Here is a 26,230-nt window from a genome sequence, read left to right on the forward strand (position 1 = left end):
AAATCAATCACCTGAACAAGGTACAAAATGAAAACAAAAGAGAAACAACTGTCTTGTGGTAATTTACTGTGATCTAAGTAAGGTCAAGCCATTTAAAATATCACCTTTTGTTACAAATTCAGAGTAGGGCATTACTAACATTTAGATTGTAACAACCTATTCTCTTGGTGATAAACCCTACATCAATATACAACCTACCAGGATTTTTTTTTTTTAAGTATGAAAAAAAAATTCCTGAGGGAAAATAGAACATACTGTAATTTCATGTGGGGAAACATTTTACGTTAATTTTATAACATTTTTGAAAATTACTTGTTAAGATTTGAAATAACATTTTAGAATATCATCTTGTAGTTCATGTTTGCTAAAAGCAATGTACTACATACCTGTAAGAATAAGCAGTTTAATTTTTGGTATGTATAAGGTTAAATTCACGTTTATTCTTTTTGACAACAAATATTTACTGAATGTCCATTAAGCTGATTAATATCTGACTGAGTTGTCCAATCCCTCATTTAAATAAATTAAACTACTTTTGTTACATAGAATTGTCCAGTGTATGTACATTTCTGCTATGCTTGCTTATTTTTCTCTGGAAAGAGTCTTTAATGTACACTAAAATAGGACTTCATATTCATTTTGGTAGAAAATTTTTATTTCTAAAGCAGTGTTTTACTTCTTTTATATTTGTAATAAAAATAAAAATTTGTGAACAAATTTTTTTCCACTAGAATAATGTCTTCATTTTGTTTTCTCTGGTGCTATGCATATTTTCTTACATTTCTAATTTGCTTGGAAGAATGCTAGATTATTAGTGCGGACTTGAGTAATTTTCTCCACATGTATCCGTATATTTATTTATATTTTTATGGAAACTATCAAAAAATTCAAGGAAAGTTGGGACTCCAAAGTATAAAAAAACTTAATACTCCTTAAGGTGGTGCCTAGAATGGAGGCAAAGTTTATCCTTCCTCCTCCTGTAATAGGGCTGCGTATGAGAATATGTAAGTGAGTTCAGTTTGAAAGGCCTTTTATTTCTTTTTCTTTTTTATTTTTATTTATTTATTTTTTTGGTCCTTTTTTGTGACCGGTAAGGGGATTGCAACCCTTGGCTTGGTGTCGTCCGCACCGTGCTCAGCCAGTGAGAGCACCGGCCATCCCTATATAGGATCCGAACCCCCCGGAGGGAGCGCTGCTGCGCTCCCAGCACCACACTCTCCCGGGAGAGCCACGGGGTCAGCCCTGAAAGGCCTTTTAGATGGAGGTCAGTGGAGTTAGTGGCAGCCATCCTGACAGGTACTTCCTGAAAAGAGAGCATCGTTCTGTGGGTTAGGTGGCCAAGTGAGAAATTATAGCCCAGTCAGGAACCTGAAGATAAGCACACTTTCTTGTTTTGGACAATTTTCTAGATTTTTAAAACAAAGACAAGAGTATATACTTTGCATTTTAATTATTCTTACATATCAATTGAAGGTACTGAAGGCAATTAGTCAGAATTTTCCTGTGGATTGTTTCCTTCAGTCTTTAAACACCGATAAATAGTGAGGAAGGGTTCTGAGACATCAGTTAGTATATTCTGTTACTTATATACCTTTTATTTATTTTTTTTAGAACTGCTTAGAAATTTAAAAAAATATTATGAAGCTGGAAATATGATATGAATGAAGATAAAGCTGAGTCAATCTTGTTTTTGTAGGCTGATCATTTTGGAAGGCACAAAATGTCTAGATCACATGACTGTCTTTGATTTGTTATTTAACTTTAATGGAAGCCTGAGAGTTTTAGATGGAGAAAGCTTTCTGGTATATACCCTAGACAGATGTAGGGTATTTGTTATTGCTGTTACTTAAGAACATTTGGTAGAAGTTCTGGTCAAGCAATGGTGACGAAAACAAGACAGACTTACCCTTTCTGTTCTCTCTCCTCTCTTCACTAAATTGTTTTTTCAGAAACTTGCATCCCTTCCTGCTTTCCAAAAGCAAGGTTCATTGGACTGTAATGTCTGATCCACAGTCTCTTCAAAGCCAGAGATTTTCAGTGGCTACTGTATTTTCATTAGGTTTGTTAGTGTCACCAAATTGATAACAGTTGCAAATATTTTTGCTTTGACAGTAATTGCATATTTCAGTTTGTGAAGGGACTTGACTAGCAATTCCAGTGGTATTAATAGGTCCAAACCATAAGTCTCCCAGCAGATGCACCTATTACTTTACATACTGTTTACCCGCTTTTGGTGACATTGAGGCTAACCTTGGAGTCACCTCCCCCGCTGCCACATTCTCCTTTGTCGTACCACCATTTGTTTTTCAATTTGTCCAAGAGGCCTTGTTCATTCAGTTTTAAAACTGCGAGGTTAACAGCATTTCTTGAAACGATAAAACATATTTTGTAAGAAACTGCACAGCTGTTAAGATGTTAGAAGGAATGAGGACTTAAGCTCTTTTATAAGCTTCTCCCAGACGCTAAATAAACCTCTCATTTTGCCATCCTGCAGCCCCTTCCACCAGAGTGCGAACCAAAGGCAATTATAATTAATTTCAAATGTATTAAACATGCAATATTTGGTGCTGTTCACTGTCACAGTTTGTTTATTGTCACATAACTGATCTCATCATCAATGAATTATATGGATTTTTCTTTTTTTTCAAAACAGTAATAAACTTGAATTTACTAGTATTTGAGAAAGAATTGTATCTTGAATTCCTTTGCCTCTAAGAATGTCAGACTCAAAAGAGCCTGAAATGAAAATTAATTCCCAGAAGGAAAAACAAAATGGCATAAACAAACGAGCCACCAGCCACTAATTTTTGTGTACTGATTTCCTGACAACAAAGAGCATGGCTTAGTTATTATTCCCTTTTTTATTTGTGTGGGTTTAGTGTGTTCAATTGTTTGACTTAGTTGGTCTCAGAATGTAGGATTTCCAGGTCTGTTCAGTTTCATGGGCCGGAAGCCATAGGATAGTCAAGAGAGAGCAGCAGCTCTCAGGGAATAGTTCTTATATTTAAATTTTGGGTTGATTCTTAAAGGCATTGGATGCTGTTTAGAAATTAGGATCACATATCCAATTTGACTGTTTGAATTAAGTAATTAAACCACAGGAGGTCATGCTGCATGTGATATGGACTTTGCAAAAAGACAATCTAGACTCAATTTTCTCTGTGTTTCTCTCTATAGAGGAATAGGGGTAGCATACTCTGATTATTCTGTAAGAGGATAAAAAAGAAATGTGCCATGGGACCTTGCCTCCCATGCATTTGGTTTTTTTCCTGCTTTTAAGTTGTAGTTTTAAAATGACCCATTAACTCCTTCAAGAGGTTTTTCCAGCGTTTACTGAAATTTCTGTTAAATATAAGGGGTGGCTTATAAGGGGTGGAGTTTAGGTACAGTTTGTGCTGTGCTGTTTGAGAAACACTAAACTTGGTCATTACTCAATGCCAAATAAATTACACATAAAATAAAACAAAACAACCATACTAATGAATAGAACTTGAACATTGATTTGCAAGTGAAATGTCACTTAGCTGACTAATAAAAAATGTTGCATATTTTACCACTAATCAGTCGATTAAAGTGTTTATTCTCTTAAAATGTGTTAGTAATATTTCAGGTAAACAACGCGCTTTTCCACTGTTGTGATGATCTGATCTGCTTGGAAAATAAACACTTCCCATAAGTAATTCACACACTTTGGGAGTATTAACTCTTCTTGAGTCAGACTGCCATTTTACTGAATGCTAATTAAATAATTAGCTGTTCCCACATTCTCAAGTAAGTGCCACATTAGTGGTGTAAAATAATTATTACACTTCCTAAAATGAACAATATCAGGTTTCAGTTTAATCATCAGATTAGGCCAGATTGAAATGTGAAGATAGAGACATGTCTTAAAAAAATTTCTGTTGGGAGAGAGAGAAATTGTTTTAAAACAATTTCTTATTTTGTGTCTATAAGAGACTAAATAAATTTTTCTTTCAATGAACTAAAACTACTAAAATTTTCTATTTTGGGGAGAATTATTTTTATAATCTTCTTTATTTTAGCTTTAAACATTCATATTAGATTTTTAAAAATGAAGTGGTATCCCAATTATTATATATGTTGGTTTAGACCATTCCTTTGATAAAACTAAAACCATTTCATGAGAGGGTTATTTAACAGGGTTATTAGCCATATCCAAAGACAGTTTCACAGCACAGTAGAAAACAGAAAAGCAAAATAAAGGAATGGATAAGGAAAAAAAGCTTCACATTGAGAAAATTGTTTGGAATCAAGCTTTCTACAAAATTATTCTAAGACATCATCTTTCCAATACCATCTAATAGGCCATGTAAAAACAGTTTAGTTTCACACTGCTATCTGTATGCATGCATGTGTGTGTGTATATATTTATTGAGTACTATACCTTTGACCAATAGATAAGTTGCTGCCCAGTTCACAATTAATCCACATGTTTCCTCCCAGAAACATGTGGTCGAAACATGTGGTACCTCAGTAAAGTCCATTTAATACCATCATATATCAAATTTACATTTCTTTAATGATGCATAATAGAACGTACATTGTCGTTAATATCTGGAGATGGTCTTTGGAATTTCAAGATTTCTTTGCATGTTAAAAGTGCCTATTTTTTACGATTCTCTAAATATGTAATTTCCTTATATAATAAATTTAGGTCTAAAGTCCTCCTTGGATTGCTACTTAAATTTTGAAGTACACATATATAGAATGAATCTCTTTTAAACAAGGCTAAGGAAGTCATACAAAGTCAGGTACATGAGGGCCACAGAGAGCAGATCCTTGCTGCAGCACATTTCATGAGCTCCAACAAGTTCATGGGACGATTCATATTATCTATCAATTTTATTTTTTCACAATCTTTTTGAAATACCCTCACATTATTGCTTTGGAATCCCCTTCAGACATTTCAGACATAGACTTGAAAATCAATGCCAGAAACTCATATTGATTATAAGGGATATTCTTGCCTTGATAAGCGTCAGAGAAGCTATAATAGTGATCTGCCAAGCAGATAAAAGAAAGAAGGGGAAAAATATTGTGGGCTATTTCTTATATTAATTATTCCTTTTCATGCATTAAATGCAGCTTTTACAGAATAAAGTTAATTGAAATAGATTGTTTTCTATTTAGAAATGCAAGTGGAGGAAGAAAGAACATTAAGTGGCCACATTTTTGCTGGATTTGTAAACCACTTTGGAGAAGCAGTTGTGTTGACAACCACCTTCTCTAGATTAAAGTAAGACCCAGCTAATTTATTCACCTTTGCCTTTTATGCTCTAGGGGAAGTCTAGGTGAGAAGATCTCCTCTCCAAATAGCTTTTTTTTCATTGTGGTGAGATGAAGGGGAACTTGATTCAGAGAAAAAATGAAAATGTTCACCTGGTCAAATTCCAGGACCTCTGGAAAACTTCCAGAGGTTTTTATTTCTGGAATTACCTTTGAGTTTTGAGATTATAAAAATCTATACCTCATTGCCCTAGCATCTGGGAACTATTTTTGTTAATGAGAATTTTGTTGAAATGCCACAGAAAACAAAAGGTTTAGAACAAGAATTAACAGATGTAAACTTTTTCCGTCTATTAATTTCGGGTAAATTAATAGCATAAAGTAAGATTTTCATGTAAAAAGTATTTTTAATCCAGACCAAGACATTTATGTCTTACCCTGTACCCACCACAAATAACTTGTTAAATTCTATAGATTCAAATATACTTTTATGCTTACTTTATGCCTTACTCCTTATATTTCTTTCTAGACCATATTTCTTATAGTGTAATTTCTCTGTTGGTGAGGTATTAAAGTATACATCTAATAAAATGTCTACCTAAGTAAATGGGGCAAATTCAAAAAGTTTAAGTTTAGTGAAGTATTTTTATGATTTTCTGGATTTGTGAATATCATTGTAAAGGACTGATGACACAAACCCTTAGATTTAGTCAATGTTTGTCCACAGGCTATTCAGGGCACATATAGTTTGTACAATAAGTAATTTGCAATATTATCTTTAGTTTGGTTAAAACAAATTCAATTCCATCTCACTTAATAGCATAAACATTTTATTGTTGGCTATGATGTCAATAGTGTATAACCTTAATGTAGTTTATTTGTCTTAACTACTGTATAATGATGCTTTATTACCCTTATGAGAAAGAATCCATTACTCATATACACATGAGAAAGTCTGTTCAGTTTTAGGCCTGTGATCTCTTCACTGGAGTGGTCTCTTCATACTATACTCTCTATAAAATTTAAATATCAGGTGTTAAAATGTCCAGAATATTTACCAGAATGAGGCTAGGAATTTTTTCATAGTTTCTAATAAATCTCAATAAAATAATTTTAAAAAACTTAAAAGTTGTGTGACTTTATAAGAAACTGTGTAAAGAAAAAAGAAAATTTCTTTAAACTCAGCAAAGGACATTGATAGATAATTTACGCAGGAAGAAATACAAATCATATAAAAATAATTCAGCCTTACTTGGAATTAAACTAATGTGAATTAAAGCAATGCAAATTCATTTCCCATCATTCATACTGGGAAGGATAAAAATAAAGATAATGCTCAATATAGTCCAGGATTTAATAAGGTGAATATTCTCATACACTGATGATAGAATTAAAATTTGGAAATAAAATAATTTGGTTTATACTTCAAAATCTGTAAAACAATTCTACCCTTGATCTAATAATTACCTTTTTAGAAACCCATCTTAAGAAATTAATCAAAGATGTTGACAAAGTAACATGATAAATCTCATAGTGTATTTATATAGCAAAACATTGAAAGCAATCTACATATCCAAAAGAAAGAGATAATTTTGGTCCACACCAGTGGTTCTCAAGCTTGATTTGAGTATCAGAACCACTTACTACAAATACAGATGCTTAGACCAAACCCTCCTATATCAAGTTCTTCCAGGTTGCGGGCACCATATCTTACAAAGCTCCTGAGGTGAAAATATTGATAATCACCAATAATCCATATGACTGACGTTTTACAACCATTAAAAAAACTTTAATGACAAGGGAAAATGCCTATAATATAATGCTAAGTGGAAAAAAGAATCAAATTTGTATATTCATTGTGATCTTATTTTGAAAGTAAACTATACATGCGTGTGTGTACATATATATTTAATGTTAATGAAAAAAATCTAGAAGAAAATACAACAAATGACTGTCTCTAGGTGGAGAGATTAGGTTTGATTTGGATTGTATTTGTTCTTTATGCTTCTCTACTCACCCCAAATTTTCTACAATGGGCAAGAACACTTTAAAAAAATAAACAAAAATACTCTCGATTATTTTATAATATAATGCCTTACCAAATTGTTTTATTTAAGCCAAAATATAGATTCTATTTTGGATCAAATAAAATTGCAGAGGAGGTAGAATCTCGGAGTTATTCTTAAGGATCCCAGAAAAACATTCATTGTTCCTGATTATCTGGTTTGCTTTGGTCCACTTGGTTTTGTGCCTCTAGTCACAGGCTGGAGGACATGTGATGTATCTGGCTTCTACAAAAGTTCTACTTTACTTGAGGGGAACAGGTCAGGCAGAGAAGTATGAGTAATGCATCAATTAACAGATCTAACCCATTAGATAGGATCTGCAGGGGGTTAATAGAACTCTCAGTGGCCTAGAGAGATTTGCCATTTCACACATATATACATAGACAAGGTGAGTCTTTTCCCTTAGGCTGAGTTAAATGAATGTGACTGCGAATAGGCTTGAGTCCTACGTAGGCCATTTTTTTAAAAAATGTATATATCTCTGTTTTAAGAAAAAGAGATTTTTTGGCTAGTAACTATGTTCTCTCCCAAATAAGTTCAGAGACTCTAAGAAAAAAGTCTTTCTTGATTTTTTTTCAGGAATTAAAAAAAATGCGATTTGTTTTTATCTTCTATCATACTACATAATTACTGTATCTCTTTCTTAAAATCAAATTAAAATGCCAGATTGGAAAACTCACTTGATTTAAACTTCGTTATGCAGCAGATATATATATATGCAGAAATTTTGCCAGAACCACTCCAATAAGAAAATAGTAATTTCATGAAAAATGTATAATAACCAACTCTGTATTGACTATGCATTCTGGTATCAAATGATGGCTGCATTGTTGGTATGGCACTGTCACATAATTGCACGCATGAAATGCATGAAAGCCTTTCCCACATAAGATGGGATTTACTTTTGTAGTTTAATTAATAATGTGCCTCAAATAAAGATGGATGGAGCAAGTTAGCAAAAAAACTAAGAATATACAACAAACCCCAGAACTTTGTATATAAACTCAAATAATAACTCATTAAGAAAAATAACTATCTTACCAATCAGAAATATATAAAAAGTAAATAAAAATAGGCTGTCAAATAATGGGTTAAGAGCTAAATATGTCTGATCTTAAGGAAAGCCATTTGCATTCATGATTCCACCCTTTACTAGGGATTTAGGTCTGGAAGAGTAACCAGTTCTTAGCATTATCAATGCTCTACTAAGTTTTCTATTTAACTTGTAGCTCTGCTATCACTTTTCTTCCCAAATTATTCCTTCCAGTACATAAGCACAAGGCTCTTTTTGCTTCATTGGATTTGTGCACTGATTTCCAAAGGCAGAATTTGGGCTAAATTGCTCTACATATATATGCAAATGTTTTTAGAAAAGATATTAAGTTTTCACTCCAATTTGCTTATGCAATGACAAGATTTGCATAAAATGACAATACTGATCAATAATTTCATATCAAAATTTGAAGGGAAAAATTTTTGTAAGTGGAAAGACAATTCAGACCCAGCATGATTTATACTGAGCATTTGAAAACCACTTTGATAAGAATTTAGTGTCTTTACTTTGGGTTTTGGATAACATGTATGTAACTTAGTATGGAGACCTTTGTATTTCATATTCCTAGTTGAGTCAAGGAGAACCAAACAAATTAAGTAGATGCCGGACTATTCCAGCAACTGTCTCTAAACCGTATGTTCTTTGGAATTTGCATGACCAATTACTATTTGAGAACTGGGTGCATTGTGATTTTTGTGAGGATGTTGACCAGTAATGTAGTCAGAGCATTAGCTAGGGATTGTGATGATTGAAAAATTTAATTATATTTTTAGTGTTGAATTTTTTAAGGTAATCCTTACAAATATTTCAGGCAGTCTAGATTTATGATTTTTTTTCAATTTTAGATCACAGGATACATTTCTTTCAGAATCTGATGAAAGCTAGGGATATTTTCTCAGGAAAAATGCACATACAAAACGACAGACTGTCATACAATTTCAGGGGATTCACAAATCTTAGAAGGGCAATTACAAACACGGATTAAAAAAATCTGTTCTAGGTTTTAGTGACAGTTACTAAATTAGTGATGGCTTTGAAGAATGTCTGTTAAAGGTAAGAGAAATAAAAATTTCTATGACACACAGTGGGTCCAGAATTTTAATAGAGAAGAGGTTTTAAGACTTTGATTTGGTTGGAAGGAATTCCAAAGTATTCACCTCAATCTGTTCTCATTCTGCAAACACATTATATGTGGGACATTTTAAAAGACTGTATATTAAATCAATAAACAAACAAACAAATAAAAAATGAAAAACAAAAACTGCTGAAAGGTGCTTTTAGCTACACTTACATAATATTGAGAAAATATCAATTATTCATATTAAATAATGTAAATTTTATTTTACCTGTGGTGGCCTTGGGGTGCTGTTTGAGATTGTGAAGTCCCTGCCCCAAGCCACCCCTGTGTTGTTATCACTATCTGTCATCGAATCATACAAAGGGAACTTTATTTCAAGACAAGATCAAAGCTACCTACCTAAGTTGTGAAGTGCTTTGAGTTATCTCTGAATATCTTTCACTTTTCAAGCTGGGGTTGTTATTATCTTAAAGTACAATTTTGAAATGATAAGACCTCCTCGCGGTCACATTTGCAGCATGTGAGCTGCTCAGCAGGGCTGTGCTTTCCATGCAGATGCCTTGCCTGTACCATGAGTTGCGTATGGACTCTGCCTCTGTCCCTGGCTTTGGATTCCTTCATCTTCTAACCATGCTCCTTATCCTTCTTATACCATTTTCAGAACTCTAAACCTCTGTGACTACGGATCATGTTTTTCCGTTCTTTGCTGACTCCTAAAAACTTTCATCAATTGCTTCAAAGATCTAGAATCCTAGAATTTTTGAGTCAAAATGGGCTTAGAGGTTATTTCCAATCTTCTCATTTTACAGATGTGGTCACTGGGGCCTAATGAGTTAGGTGACTTGTCCATCAAAGCCCAGCTGGGACCCAGGTTCTCTGCCTTCTGGTCCAGTGCTCTTTCCCACAGTACTATGACACCCTTTGTATCCTGTCAATGCCCTTTCCTGTGTAGTTAAACTATTCATCCTTTCTTTGGCTCTCTAAGGGAACTTTTCTTCTCCCCCAAAAGTTTGTCGGGCTTGGCAGGGTTTATCCTCGATTATGCTTGGGAAGCTTTTTGATTTGTATGTTCCCTGCACTAGTGAATTGGCAACTTCTGTCCTCTCAGGCTAAGTGCTCCTTGGGTTGAGATAAAACTCACAAGGCAGGTGCTCTTTTCAAATGCACTGATACATCCTAAATACCCAAGAAGGAAGTGTGGTAGATTTTCCTTAAAAAGCAATACCCGTAATTTATTTGATGACTTGATTTAACTAGATGGTAACATTTATTTTTTCTCAAGGTTAAAAAGTTTATTTTAATACATACAAAGTTCTTAATGATTTAAGTTTTAATTCTTTGTGTCATATAATCTTAGATCTCCAAAAACAGCATCATAAAGAAGCTCCAGTATAATGCATTATAAAATTTTACACAGAAGGAATAGAACTGTAAAAACAAATAATAAAATAACAAGGCCCAACCACAAAAACTCAATCTCATCTTTGAATTTTCATTTCCTTTCCTTTCCTATAGCCAATTATCCATTAAAAGCTATTTTTCCAAAAGTGTTTTCCAAATGAATATTTTCATTTATATTACATTGGCGTCACCTTAGTTGAAGCCTTAATCATTGGAGACCAGATCCACTGTCTCTCTCAATCCATTCTCTGCTTCTCAGTTAGAATAACCTTGCTTCTCTGCTCATTTATAGAACTTTGTCAAAAACCTTCAGTGACTCATGATTGCCTCCAAGATATTTTTCTAACTTTTCTGACATTCAAAGCTTCCCAAAAATTCAGGTTACATACCCTTTTTAATGTATAATTTCATTATATTTTATTAAGCCAGACACTGAGTCACATTCTTAATATTCTTGTTATCCTTACAACAGTCCTATACGATAGAATTTTTATCTCCATTTTACAAATGAGGAAAGTAAGGCCTAAAGCTGCATGCTAGCCACTGGTAAAGGTGGTATTGGAACCCAAGTCTGTCTATTCCAAAGTCTAGTTTCTTATCCACACTAATCCCCCAAGCAGACTCTGCCTCTAGTTTCCTTACAATCTCAAAGATACTTTATTCAGAATTGACTCCAAACTCATGATAGAACCTTTACCAGGAATTCCTTTTTCCCCTCCTCTTAGCCTTTCTAAATTTCTTGTCATTTTCCAACAATCACTCACTGACTTACTCATTCAGCTAACGTTTATCAACTAATACATCCACACCTCCTTTATGAGGTCTTTCCCAGATATTTTAGATTCTATTATCTCCTGCTTCCTTCCTTGAATCATAACATCTGTTATCTGGAACACTCACATTTGTTTTGAGTCATACATTACAATGTTATCTGTGTACATCTTTTCTCCCTCTTGGAGGGCAGTAACTGTTTTTATGGTCCTTTATACCATTTTTAGTCTTAATGCAGGGCAAGAAATATAGCTGGTATGCAATAACTACATACAGAATTGATATCATGGTGAATTAACTTGAGGTGCTATTTTGTAAGCAACCCATTAAAGTAAAATAATAGTGTGCTGAGCAATAAAAGGGAATCTCTTGAATATGATTTTGAGATCATAATGGATTTTGAGAAAACCCGGTATGAAGTGAGTTTTAAAACAAAACAAAATGCTTCAAAACTATTAAATGTTGACAAGAAGAACATAAAAATACTGTTGACACTAACTATCTTTATTAATAATGGTAATTTGGTCCACTGTATAAACAAAATAATCCAGGAAGGTATTTCAGTGAGATTATAGATAGTTAAAATGATGGGGTCACTAATTTGCTTTGTGTAGCCAAACAAGAAAAGAAATACAATTCTGTCTGTATTTTTTAAAAATTGTATTTTTTAGTTAAATTGTATTTTAATTAAATTTTGAAAATTAGATTGTATTTTTTAATTGAATTTTTAAATTAAAACAAAATCAAATACAATTTTGTGGTTAACATCAAGGGAAATATGATATTCCCAACTAAACTTTAAGAGAAAAATCCCAGATAATGTCATTTTATAAATCAATTTTAATCTATTTTAATTTAGCAAATGGAACATACCACCTTTAGAAAATTCTTCTGTTACTAAATTTACTACTTAGAATAGTATGATTCAGCTCATTTTAAAAATTAGAAATTACACTTATTAACAGATACTAAATGTCAACTCTATGCTTGGATGAATTTGACTGTGATTTATGTTACTGCAAATTTTAATATGTATTTAACTCACCAGATATGCCTAGTTAACCTTCATATAGAAATATTTTAAAATTTTCCATCAAGTTCTTCAGAGGAAAAAAAAAAAAATAAAGAAAGAAATTACAGTTTCAACTTTCCTCTCTCACTTAAGATTTCAGGTTTCTTAGCAGGAGGCCAGTATTTGGAAGGTACTCTTATAACTTAAAATGTGTTTTAATTGATCTTGTTTCACCTACCTTTCTTTTTGACTTGGATTTTGATTAGGTAGGAGAATAGCACAAATAGAAAAAGGAACTTGAGTGATAAAAATAGTACTACTTATAGAAGTGGGGATTACAAGCTAATAGTGCTTCCTATAGAAATAGGGATTACAAGCTAATGAAAAGAAGCTGTCTGAAATTTCCATCAAAATTCAGGACTGGATAGGGGGCTTACAATGAGGAGAGCATGCAGCTTTTCTGTTCCTCACTGAAAATAGCTGAAGCCTAAGAATTGTAAGTCTATGGATCTTTAAAGATTTTAAGTTTATGCCATTCTAAGCGAAGATATAAAGCACTTATCTTTGAGAGCTACAGGGATCATAAACATATTTCAAAATAAAAATATATTCTAATGCCCATTTATTCTTATTAAGAAACTCACATAGAAAAATTGACAAAAGTTTAAATTTCTAAAGTATTCTAACCTACGTTTGCTTCTATTGGTGTGAATACTAGAACATACCGCACAGTTTTTCAGTTACTTGCTCCTTGTCAGAAGCTCTTAAGCTACCAGTTTGGACACTTCCGTGAACTATTTTTAATATACCTAATAAATTGAGTGCAATTAATATAAGATCAATGCTTTTCACTCTACTCAGCAATTAAAACAAAAATTAGGGTGTTTTATCTCAATTTCAGGTGATCCAAAAGAACTAAGTCGCTGTCACCACCAATTCTTTCCCTGAATGAGATTACCATGAAATATTTCATAATATTTCATAACACAACAGATCTTACTGATATAACTAATGTCCATGTAAACATCAAATTCTAATACATAAATAGTTCATTAAAAACACTGTAACAATTTCCTTTTTTCATATGATTGTTTATGCAGAAATTCCATAACATCTGCCATCTCAAAATGCAGGAATGAATAAATCAAGAATGAATAATATGACTCAAATACATCTTAAACTTTTTACTAAAGGAGTCAGTGAGTAAGAACTCCAAAATTAGGTTTTACTGGATAATCTCACAACAAAATAGGTAATGTGCTAAAAGTTCAAGGCTTAGGTTTTTGGATTTGGTGACCATTACTATATAATTATCTACATAAGTAGCATGTGTTATGTTAAAAGCAAATCCCTATTTTATATGTCATTTCATGTATGTTACTAATCATATGACTACTGTTGTTCCTGCTTAGAAGACAACAGCCTCTAACAAAATATATCCCGAATGATTTTCTTTCATTAATAACTCCGACAATCTAACTCTAAGGCTTTGCTAGGCTTCTAAACACGTTGGTAACAAAATAGTAGAACCGTATTTTGAAAATATGATGACTCTTTATTTTCTGGCAATAAATTGCCTGAAATTTCCATTCTTTTTGTACATTCCTTCTCCCTTCCTACAATTTCATTCTTCTTGAGCCCAAGTGTCTCAGTTACCTGATTCTAAAACTTTCCTAAAACGTACTTGAGTCACACAAGATCTAGCCTCTTTGAAAGGCAATGATAAAGAATTATTGCTGAACAGGATCTGAAAGCTGGTCCCTTTCATAATCCATATTGTCCACTTTTCTTCTAATATCTCAATTTCTAGGTGCTTTAAAAATTCTCTCACTCATTTCTCTTCTTGGGTTCTCCCCCATGGAAGAATAATTTGCTAGAAATACTGATTATTTTCATGGACAACAACATAAAAATTGAGAAGTTGCAGTGGAAACCATTAAATCAACATAAAAGAGGCCTGGGAAGAGAGTGTATAAGCATGAAGAAATAATGCTCAAGACAATATTTCCTCTTTTCCTCTTATTTTTCTAACCACAGTTTTTATACAGTACATTAAAAATCTCATTGTCTATACTACTTATGGTCAAAAGTGCAGCCTGACCATATTTCAAAATATGTATCATTAAAACTATATCAGCTGCTTCTTTTATTAAAACATTTCTTAATAATGATAAATTTCTGCAGAAATACTTTGGATTTTAGTTTTAATATTTCTGTGATCTCTGACCCATTGTGGTTTGATTCACAGCAACTATGCATATTTTACATATAGAAAAATTAACAGCTGATAACAGTTTCCTAAGGCCTATGCAAGATTATAAGCCTTAATGGAAGACTGGAACTAATATTTAATGATGATGAAAAACATAAATGCATTAGCATAAAACTGATATGACTTGTGTGAAGGTTTTTATTTTTTCCCGCTATAATATTTGTAAGTGGATATTCAAATTATTATGCACACTTGGCAAGCTGGTTTCCTAATGCTGGTGGGTTAAAAAATATAAATGTATAAAGAAAAAGGGATTAAAAAGTAGGTGGGGGAGGGGTTTCCTTCAAATGGATGGAACCCATTCCTTTGAAAGAAAACTCCCCTCTTACCTTGGTCCTGGAGCTGGTTAGTTCTCCTCTGTCCTCCTCCTAGGGGAGAAATACCCAAAGTTAAACAATAATAGAACATGGTCTTGTATTAAAGTCAAGTTCAGTTCTGGCCAACCCCTTCCTCAGGTCTCACAAGACACTACCAACTGTCTGATATACTGGGGCTTTCATTGAATTGAATTTAAAATCCATTTTAGGGATTAAGCCAAAGAGGGATGAATATTCGCTGTGCAAGAGAAAAAAAAATTCTGTCTGCTCTTCAGTCAGTCTATCATGTCAGAAGTTTCTAATAAATTGAAGACTGGCTTAGAGCAGGGGAATTCACGGAAGGGCATCGCGTGGATAGTTTTCATCAGCTGGGGTGAATGACAGAGGATGAGACTTGGGGAGCATCTGGAGTTAGTTCCTCAGGGAGAAGGAGACGTGCTGTGGTGTTTTCAACCCCTCTGCCTGATATTCACTGCATCTTTTGAGAGTAAAATGATGTGCTACAAGCAACACCTTGTTTGGAGCAGTACTAAATCCAATCTGAACAAGAATTATTGTAAAAATAAAAAAATTAAAGGATCATTTAGATGGGAGGTTAGGAGAAAGTCTGGGAAATGGATATTATCAGACGTTGCTTGTTTTATTTTGTCGAAACAGGGAATCATAGGTTGGATAAGATAGGATTTTTATTTAACGTGTTTCTCTCTAGCTAGGACTCCTGGTATCTTCGGAGAGATACAAGGCAGTGAAAGAAGCATGGATTTGGGAATTAGACAGTAATGGGCTTCAATTCTACCTCTGTCATTCATCAGTTAATTGACCTGAGTTCCACCAGCAGCATCTGTCCAGATGAAGATAATAGCACCAATTTAAGGAGTTGTATGGGTCAAGTTAGAAAACATATTCATAAACATGTTTTTGGTACATAGTAGTTATTAAATTTTTATTTCCTTTTCATTTATATAATCTCTGATATGGTCTTATTTGAATTGCATTATCTCTTTTGAGGCTACCACCTTAATTATCCGAGCTTAGAGTTAGTTCCTAGTGACACTTTGATGTAATTTCAGGGATAGTGGGTGATTGGCTCCCATAGAAAAATCAAATATCAGACAACTGATTGAATTCTGTGAGACATGAAGGAGAGCGGAGACCAAGAATGAGCCCGAACCCATACAAGATCATGTGCTATTGTTATTTAACTTTGGGTAACTTATTAAAATTCTTCATCAAATAAAATGACATCAGGTGAGAAAATGGATGTACTTTGGAACCTCAGTTGGTGATGGTATATTCCAGAGACATCAAAATGAAGGATGTTGCAATCATTACTCTAATGGCCATTATGAAAATGTGCAGGGAAAAAACACTATATGGCAGATTCTGTTATACAACGATATCTTGTATCCATCTCTTCCTATTACCATTTATTTAAAATTAGATTCATCCTATAAACTTTAATCACCTTAAATTTTCATGATGTAAATATTTCATAATAAAATCCCTCCAACTACTCATATATGTTTTCCCTTGTGTTCTTCCTTGGGAACTTTAACTTCATTCACTATCTTTAATGCATATTCTAAAAATGACTATTTTGACAAACCAGACTTTTATCCACTAAACACTATAAATTCTAAAAGTATATATATACAGAAAAAGGGCATTTACTTTTTTCTGCAATGAATACATCCAGAAATTGTAAGGCTGTGCTTAAAATGGAAAAAAGAGTAAATTGTATTTTACTACACTTACTTCATCCATAGAAGTCACTTTTATGACAGAGTTTTGAAGGAAATATCTTTATATTTAGAAATAATCTAGGAATCTATGAATAAGAACAACTATTGGTATACTGTCTGAACTGGGGAAAATTACAGTGGCTGTGCAGTCTTCATGCTTCAGGGCATAAACTGACTGCAATTTGTCATGAAGAGAAAAATGAAAAAGAAATTAAGTAGTACTGAAGTTGTTTGAACTATTATGGTGCCCTTAAAAAATCACCTTCTCAAGTATTTCATATTGAAACATCACAGGGTACCACATTATGCCAATCAATTTTTGTCATATCTAGATATGGAAATATGTTTTGCTCTAAAAAAAAAATCAAAACAAGTCCTTCTAAATGCATGTGCTTCACTTTTGCTGTTCTGTTCTCCCTTTTCTATAATCCAGTGAATTTTGTCACATTTGTATCTTGCCAAAAGTTTGATGTCAGCATATAATTTTAAATGTCTGTATATCTAGGCATACAAGGCCTGTATCTATCTCTAGCTCCATTGGTTCTTGCAGAGAAGTTCCTTAAATACCTTTCCATTTCACAATGTAGACAGATTGCAATAAAAGCAGCAGTTTGCTAAAGAAGTGACTTACTCAATTCTAAAACCAGATGAGCTTCCATAGAGATTCTGAGAATGACCTCCCCCTGAGTCTTATTAAGTGTGGGCAACTAGAAAGAGGCATAAGAGAATTCTTTGGTTGTTTTGCTAAAGATAGTCCAGAGTATGACTCAGAATCACAGACTTTCTAAGTGGGAAGGGAATATAGATGTCACCATCACTGTCTCCTCTCTAAGAGATGTGAGAATCTCTTCCCTTTTACTTGAACAAGTCTGACAATGGCGATGGTAAACCAATTTTCCCCCATTTTTTGGGAACAAATTTTAATTGTTATATTTTTATGTGCCGATCCGAAATCTACCTCTGTGTGATTTCTTCAATTCAACAAGAGTTTATCTAGCTTTTAATATAAATTAAAAATTATGGAAACCTGAGCTCTGTATGGGTATTCTCTATGAGTCTTGAAATTATTAATGTTGCCAAAACTGCAGAATGGAAAAATCACAGAAACTATTGAGTTCAAGTTTTCCAAGTAAACTGCATTCATATTAAAAAGTCTTTTTTTGTTCTTTTCCCATAAGAGCACTGGAGAGAGTCAGAAGACCTCAGTTCTAATCTCAGCTGTGGGACTGTGGGCAAGTCACTTAACATCTCCAATTTAGAGTCTTCCTCTATAATTAAATGACATCATAAAAGGTTAACAGGAGCAAGTAAAAAAATATATATATGTGGAAATTGTTTGAAAAGTATAATGTACTATTACTATTATTTCACTTAAGAAATATACTGCTCAGTAATTTTTAGTGTTCTATATGGGCCAAATTTAAACATCATCTTTTAAAAGTGAACAGATTAAAAAGAAAATTAAATAATATATTAACTGATTCTTTGGCTTATACAATATTATCATTAGTATGTCATTTGATAGTAAGCGACTCTTCTTTTGAGCTTAGGCCCTTTACTTTTTACTCTGGGAGATAATCTGAGCTCAGCTTTTCTTGAATCCTATTTACTTCTATTTATCTTTGACTAGCTTCAAATATAAGCCAAAGTTTAGGGTACTGTCTTAGGATTCTGTATACCTGGTTTCATTTTAGGTTTCTATTCTTTTTTTTTAAAATTTACTTTTTATGCTAAAAGCACTAGCAATTTAAAACAGTTGTACCTGCTGATAATGCTTTTATTTTTTTATTTTTATTTTATTTTTTGTGGTTCTACATCCAAACTCCTGAAAAGCGGGGCTGCAGAGCTGATGATGTCTTCTCCTGGTTACTAATGGGATTTTGGCCTGTTACCACTTCAAAAAGGAGTATTCAGAAGCTGCACATCTGTCAGCACCAAGTACGAAACAACCCAGGATTCTATAACAGCAGAGGCCCTGTAGGCCGCTCTTGGTAGTTTTTGCATAATCTTCTGTGTAGTGAAGCAGCAATGGAGAGGGATCCATATTCTCCTATATTTCCTTTGAAAACGAGGATCTACTTGGGTCACATTTGTTTGATCAAGTCCAATTTAATTCTTATTCTGGCTAACTCCCCAATATATAGCACTTAGAGAAAACAATGAATTTTTAACATTTCTGTAAAATCTTATCTGTGGGTCAGTTTCTTCATTGAGTACTCCAGTATTAAAAGAAAAAAAAAAAAAGCTAAATAAAGTCTAGTTTATCTCAACATGATATGACTATGTGTGGTCAGTGATGATTAAAATGATAGTTTTCTCCAACATCCCAGTGTTGTATACTTTGAAAGGCAGAGTTGATACTAGGGACGGTTTTGTGCCTTTAATTTTTCTTTACTGTTAAGTTGTATGATATTAATGGAGCATAATGAAATGGTTTCACAAATGTTTTTAAAGTGTATTTCCTTCTGTGGATATCTCTCAACAATGATTTTTAGATTTTTAGAAAGTATGGAATCTGTCTATTTAAAAGAAAATACTTTCAATCAAGAAAAAGACTTTCCTGATATTGAGGAGGATAAATTATGTGTTCACAGTATTTCTAACTTCTGTTAATATAATTATTATTTACAAAATATGCTTAGAATCACTGTAATGCTTGTTTCTGAGAGGGCTTGGGGCCTGGCCCAGGTATTTTGGGGAGTCGAATGGTAATTTTGTATTCAGGTGTTGCCAGGTATGTATGATACTGTATATTTGTGGCAAAGGTATCTCAGATATATGCTATTTCATTCTGAAAACAAGAGTTATAACTGATTTTTTGGGAGGAACAAACATTAAAATAAATAAGCTACAGTTTTCTTACTCCTAGCTAAATTAAAATAGAATATAATTCTAAACCAGTCATTACTGTTTTCCAGCTCATTCTAAATGACTGCCAAAGTATTTTTATCTTCCTTTTTTAAAATATGAATCATAAACTAGCCCTATCTTGGCTGATATTATCTATAGAGACAAAAAGAAGCTAATAATGTCTAAAGTTGTGGATGAGTGGTTTCCCATATGCTATGCTGAAACAAATGGGTACATTTAAATTTTTGCAGAAAACCATTATTTACTTACGATGTACTAAGTAGATGTTTATCATTAGCATAAAACTGTATTAAAGCAGCATTGTATAGAATTATATATTGAGGAATAGATTATATTTCCACAATAAAGTGAGCTTTATAGTATTTTATTACAGACATTTTGGAGTTTTATGGTAAACCTGATTACCATCACTCCCTACAAAGCCCTGTGTTATGTGTGTGTGTCTAAAGTATTCTCTACATGTCCAGTTATTGCAAGTATAAAGAGCCTCTTCTTTCCCCTCTTCTCCAGTCTGTCCCCACTTTTTCTCCATACTCTTTGCTAAGAAGGCCCTGAGACAATAAGGGTAGGAATCTACTGCAGCATGATTATAGTTCTTCTCCTCTTGTCCCTACCAAGCTGTTCAGAGTTGTAAGAGTTATGAAGAGTTACAATGCTCATGGTTCCTCTCTATGCAGCAGCCTGTGTTGAGGCTACACAGGTGGTTAGCATTCTTTCCTTTAGGAAGGTTAAGTCTGGAGAATAAATCCAACATAAATGTGCATACAACAACAGCGTCGTAACTGGTCACTTGACCTTTGCTGCTGCTCTGAAAATAATTTAAGAGCCATTCAAACTAAATACAGGCAACTTTATCATTACAAACTTCAAGAGCATTTACTGTCTGAGGACGTCATGATCCTATAGTCTAAGATCCTACAGTGGAGAAAATTAACCTGACACATTTTCTTTTATAATTGAGTATAGACAGGGCTAAAGAGCAGCAATGTAGCTGTGATCAGAAACTATGTTATGCACAGCAAGAACAAAAAACTTCTATTCTGGGGTATTTAAATATTGGTCCAGAGAATGTGGAGTATGAGGAATTGGAGGCAACTATAGAAAAAGAACAGGACTGAAGTTTGGTGCAGTTAGTCTACGGGTAAGCACTGCCCTCCACACAGCATCTCCATGTGTACATTAAGTCTTCACTTTTGACCTGAATATACGGTCATGATGATATCATGGAATGGCCATAGTATCTCTTCCTGTAATGGGAGTGAAGGCTGCTTATGCCTGGACACCTTGTCAACTCATGCTTGCCAGGTGGACTTGGGGACATTGAAAGCATCATATGGATAATTCCTCTGGTGCAGGGTGGTGTACGTCTTGCTGCTGAGACTTAAATGTAAGCAGCACACCCATAGACTGGGCCACACGAATATACCCGATTCAATATAAAAGCAGAAACAGAAGCTCCAGGCATGCTAACCTCTGCCACTCTTCCTACTCTCCTAGCTCTAGGATTCCTTCCATCACTTCCCCCTGCCCTCTATGCTGTTGTTAGCAGAGCCCTTCAGATGCTTTGCTTTGACTGGCTGGACCTTTATTTTCTCACTAAGTATCTTAGTTGTGCCTTTCTCTACATTTCAGCATTATCAGCACCCTCAGGGAGAACGTCTCCCCACCAGCGTTAGTTCCAGAGAACCCATCTCTGGGCTTCCACCCACCACCACAGAAAGAGGGATCTAAACAAACTGAAACCCCCTTGCACTTGCTTTGTCGTTCTTATGCCTCTCCTTTACCTGACCACTAGTGTGGCAATTACTTCTGAAGACCATTCCTTACAGTGACACGATCTGCAAAGATGAGCAACATAATATGGCTACTTGACATATACCAAGAGGAAATACTTAAGTATCCTACTAATGTAGGTGTAAGTTCATCCACAGATTTTCAGCACATTCATTATATATCAGATTAAGAGATCTGATCTCAGATTCAACTTCATGTTTCCAAAATACAGTTGGCATGTGTAGGTCAAGGCTATTTGACCAGGGTGGCTGTAGGTCCTGTTCTCATGTTGGTTATGTGTTGCCACTGAGTTAACTGGAATTGCATGGGGTATAGATGTTCTTTTTGGCAATTCTTTATATTTATAGGATTTGTTTATGAGGCAATTGTGTGGAACTAAAGAACAACAGTTTGGAATTCTGGCTTTTCTTAGAACTGTCAGAATTGAGGTCTAGTCTAAGATCTCACATCAAATCAGGCCGTGAAGGCTTAAATAAACTGCTAAACTTCTTTTGTAGTAGTTTTATCTTGTTAAGTTTGATCCTCTTTGAAGTGGTGGAAACTAAAATGGCCACAAATTATCCATTTTCTCAGGAAAGTTAGGAAAACACATCTTCAAAGTGTAGTGATGAGGAGAACAAAGGGCTAAATACTGAATTTAGAAACTTTTAAATCTGGAGTTAATACTCAGGCAGCTGCAAAGCATCCCAAGAGTAAGCAACTTAAAAACTGCCTGATAAATTCTCAGTTGGGACCTAGCAACCATTTGTTGAATGATGTGTCCAAAGATTGAGGGCAAATCATTTCAGCATTTTCTTTAAACTAATGAGAAGAATGGCAAAGATGTATAATGCTTAGTGAGTCTTAAACAAATGCAGAAAAAACCAACTTTTGTTTTCTGTTCATAAGAAACTGTAATTTTAGTCATCTTTTAATTATAGAAGAGCTAAATGAAAAATATAGAATTTCAAATGGCAGTGGACAGTTTTATGCTTCCTCTTATACTCAACATCCAGAAAGGGAAGAATAAGTATATGGACTCTACCATTCAGTTATTTCCCCTGGGACACGTGTAGCATTAATGCCTTTATCATGTGACATCTCAGTTTGTGAATGCAAAACACCTGGTACCTATAATGATCATCAGCATCTTTAATAGCAAACTGGGTAGCCGCTGAAGCATATCACAACAAAGTGTGTTTGTGTATTTATGTGTATGTGGAGAGGTGCAGTTGATTTTTGTTGTGTGTATCTGTCTCATCCCTAGCCCAACAATTTATATGCCAAAACACAATTGGATCATAAAAACTAAGTTATCTGTAGCATCTTTTAATATAGCATTTAGAAAAATGAGGGATATTCGTAAGCTAAAACATACATCCTTCCATAGAGTTAAAATTTAAAAAAATACTTGTGTACTAATCTACTGCAACTCATTTGAAGAAGACATGTTAAAAGTTTCTTCCTTTGAGAAATGATGCTCAGTATTATAAATAGTCAGCCTTACATTTCTGTACTTCTAAGTTTTTCTAGTGTCTGCATTGAGTAGTAATGGTTGACTTGTCTCTAATACCAAAAATAGACTACAACATTATTCACATACACGACATCCCGCAAACTTCTTTCTCTAAACCTTCTAAGTACACCTGCACTGATGACTAAGTATGTCTCACACATTTTACATGGGGAAGTGGTTCCTTAGTATAATATATTTTTCATAAATGAATTTGAATACTAAGTTTAGTACATCTTCCCCAGAAAAATCCTCAAAGTGGAAGAAACATAATTTGGTCTCCAGAGAACCCTATCACCCTGATACAGATTTAGAATTGAGCCAAGTGTCCTGAGGCCAGTGATTTTGTTAAATACTGAAAGACAATGTCCAGTGAAAGATGTGGTATTCTAATTCCCATTCTTAGTACTTCCTCCGCCCTGCCATGATATTGCTGTGGGGCTCTGAGTTGCCTGTTGTAAACTAAGCATGATGTGCTTGATATTAAAGGCACAATTCTCATTGCCATGGGTTCCTGCAATGGGGTCTTATTTTTTCCAGGTCTCACTCACTGGAACAAATTCTATTGGAACTGATTTCTTTTGAAGCATCATTTTTTTTTTTTCGTTTTGTGACAGAGCATTTGTCTTATTTTAGACATAGCCCCACAAACATCTTTAAAGAAGGCAAAGTTTGAGTGGGAATTATCACTGCTGAATAATACAAATAGAGGAGGCTATGGCTTTTTAACTTGGCTTCAAATATTAGGGTCAAGTATTTGAATCCTTACAAAGGCCAGGGGAAATCTTCAGATATGGCCCACTGCTCTATTCCTGGAGGTACTTATCAATGTATATAGATACTATGATATCTTTAAAAGGGGTATTCTCATCTAACAAGTACTTAATAGTCAGTACATCTGTATTAACCAAATTCACTATAAACAACTTTAACAGGTTTATTTATTGCATAAAAAAATCAATAGTATAGCAACTAGTGTAGTACAGATAATGTAGTAAAGTTGATAGTATTTTGATGATTAAGTATGCAACTTTGTTATACTATAAATACTACAGTATAGTGGACAGATATACTATAGTAAATTTGCATCTCAAAGTTGATAGTGTTGAATAGATAGTAATGTCAAAACAAATATACTTTCTCCTTCATCCAAACTTTACATTCCATTGCAATGCCATCTAAAGAGCATAATTTAAAACGACCTTTAAAAAATTCTTAGCCAGAGAAAGGTTTTCACAATTGTTTTGGATTACCTAGGGTGCTAGAGAAGGTATGAAGAGGAAGGCTATGACATTGATAGAAGTATAAATAGCATTATGCATGTGGAAAGAGGAGTCAGGAGAAATAACAGGATCAATATACCTGGCACTGTTCTGTCACCTAAAAATTGGAGAATCTACGTCAAAGTACAATAAACCAATAGTTTCTGGGCATTGTTATTGGCCTTCTGTAACTGAGAGCTATAAGGGATAGCTCACTGGTTTTAAATTTCAGTGTGTATGTCCAACAAACACTGGCCTGAAGTAAAGTCTCTGAACAGTAAGGAGTTCTCTATATCATTTTCTACTGTAAAGGCAGGTGCTAGTCATCACTGCTGTGATATTCTTCAGCCCAGTCTATACTAAAGACCCAAGTTCTGACTTTCCATCCTGATTATATATTGTGCTCTTCCTCTTTTCTGTGCAATTTATTCTGAAGCACTTTGAACAGACAATGCTTGGAAATTTAAACCCCCTAGACCAATGGAACATTCTAGTCATTTGTCTGCATTCTCTAGTTAAGCTAATACAGAAGAAAAGATTACTGTTTTCTTTTTCTTAAAGTCCATGTTGCCTAATGAATCAAAACAGCAGACTTTATGAGACAGCCATAGTTAATGACAATAAAATACACGAGTCTCACTATATCCAGCATTATTAACCTAAAGAATTGGTTAAAAAAACATAGCTCCTATAAGGAAAACAGACTTAAGTCTCTACTGAACTGAATAAGCAGAAAGGTTTCAAAGACACTCGATGTAGGTATGCCCTCTGGTTCTGCTCTGGTGAATGCAATTATTTTGAATTTACATTTACAAACTTAATCATTTGTGCATAAGATGCCTATTAGTCTGCCTCTTCTGAAACAGAAGAATCCTAGTCAAATAAGAATGAGAATTTAAACCTAATGAGCCCCCTGCTTAGATAGCTGGGGGATGGGGGAGTGAGAGGGTGGGGATAAGGTACTCACTGGTCAGCCTTCAGTGCCCTTCCAATGTTCTCAAACACAGGACAAAATGACTATGTTTTGGCATGCAGGAGCCAGCTTGCTCAGGAAATTGTGGCATATATAAAACAAAGCACATAAACAAATTCTCAATCCAGGAAGCTGAGTTTAACAATTGCCTCATTAACAAGATCCAGGGAAGGACAGGAAAAGAGGGGAAGCCAATAGCTGATTATTATACAGTTCTAGACAGATGAAGTCCTTCAGCTTCTCCCCAAACAATCCCTGTAGTGTGGATTTGACAAAGTGGCACATTTAAGAGGGAACTGTCTTGCATCAATGGGAGCCAGGCGCAGCCGTATCTGAGGGCCAAATTCAGTCCCTGGAACTTGACTTTATCAGTAGACACAAGACAGAGGACAAGGCAGCTACATCCACAGAGAATTAATTAAAAGCAAAAGAGACATCCAGTGAATATAATCAATAGCCTGCACTGATCTACATATCAGCCAGCCATTGCTTTCTCCCTTTCAGTTTCTTTTCAATTATTTACATTAAGGTGCTCTTGTAAATACAACTTCAGCAGAAATTTATTTGCTACTTGGCCTCACTGAAATTACTTATTTCTCATACTGCATCATACAAAATATACCTCAAAGACCAAGCATCTTGATCTGAGTTTCTGAATGGTTGAAATCTTTTTGGGTAAAGTTTTATTATGGATAATTTATTAGTTTGGCTTTCTCCCTGCACATTTCTCCAGTTTCATGTGGGATGTATGTTCAAATAAGCTTGACTTCAGAATTGCCAAAGTCCACTCCCAAATTTGTCTTTAGTGGCTAATTTTGTTCTGTTTCCTTTTAAAACTGTGCCTTTTGTAATATATCATAAAACTCTTCACTAATTAT

At 34.1% G+C, this 26,230-nt stretch overlaps 1 protein-coding gene across 4 annotated transcripts in view; it reads right to left on the minus strand.

Annotated features, from left to right (window-relative positions):
• The window catches only part of GRIA4 (glutamate ionotropic receptor AMPA type subunit 4), a 373,844-nt gene that overhangs the window by 11,962 nt on the left and 335,652 nt on the right, over positions 1-26,230 (minus strand). For 2 of the 4 annotated variants that reach the window (XM_063092601.1, XM_063092599.1), the window contains one exon: positions 2,251-2,365. The exons of the other annotated variants lie outside the window; for them this stretch is intronic. In XM_063092601.1, coding sequence (XP_062948671.1) covers positions 2,251-2,365 — 115 coding nt within the window. The remainder of the gene's footprint in view (positions 1-2,250; positions 2,366-26,230) is intronic. 4 annotated transcript variants of the gene reach the window in all.

This window comes from Cynocephalus volans, chromosome 4 (genome assembly GCF_027409185.1).
Source record: "Cynocephalus volans isolate mCynVol1 chromosome 4, mCynVol1.pri, whole genome shotgun sequence".
Lineage (NCBI taxonomy): Eukaryota > Metazoa > Chordata > Mammalia > Dermoptera > Cynocephalidae > Cynocephalus > Cynocephalus volans.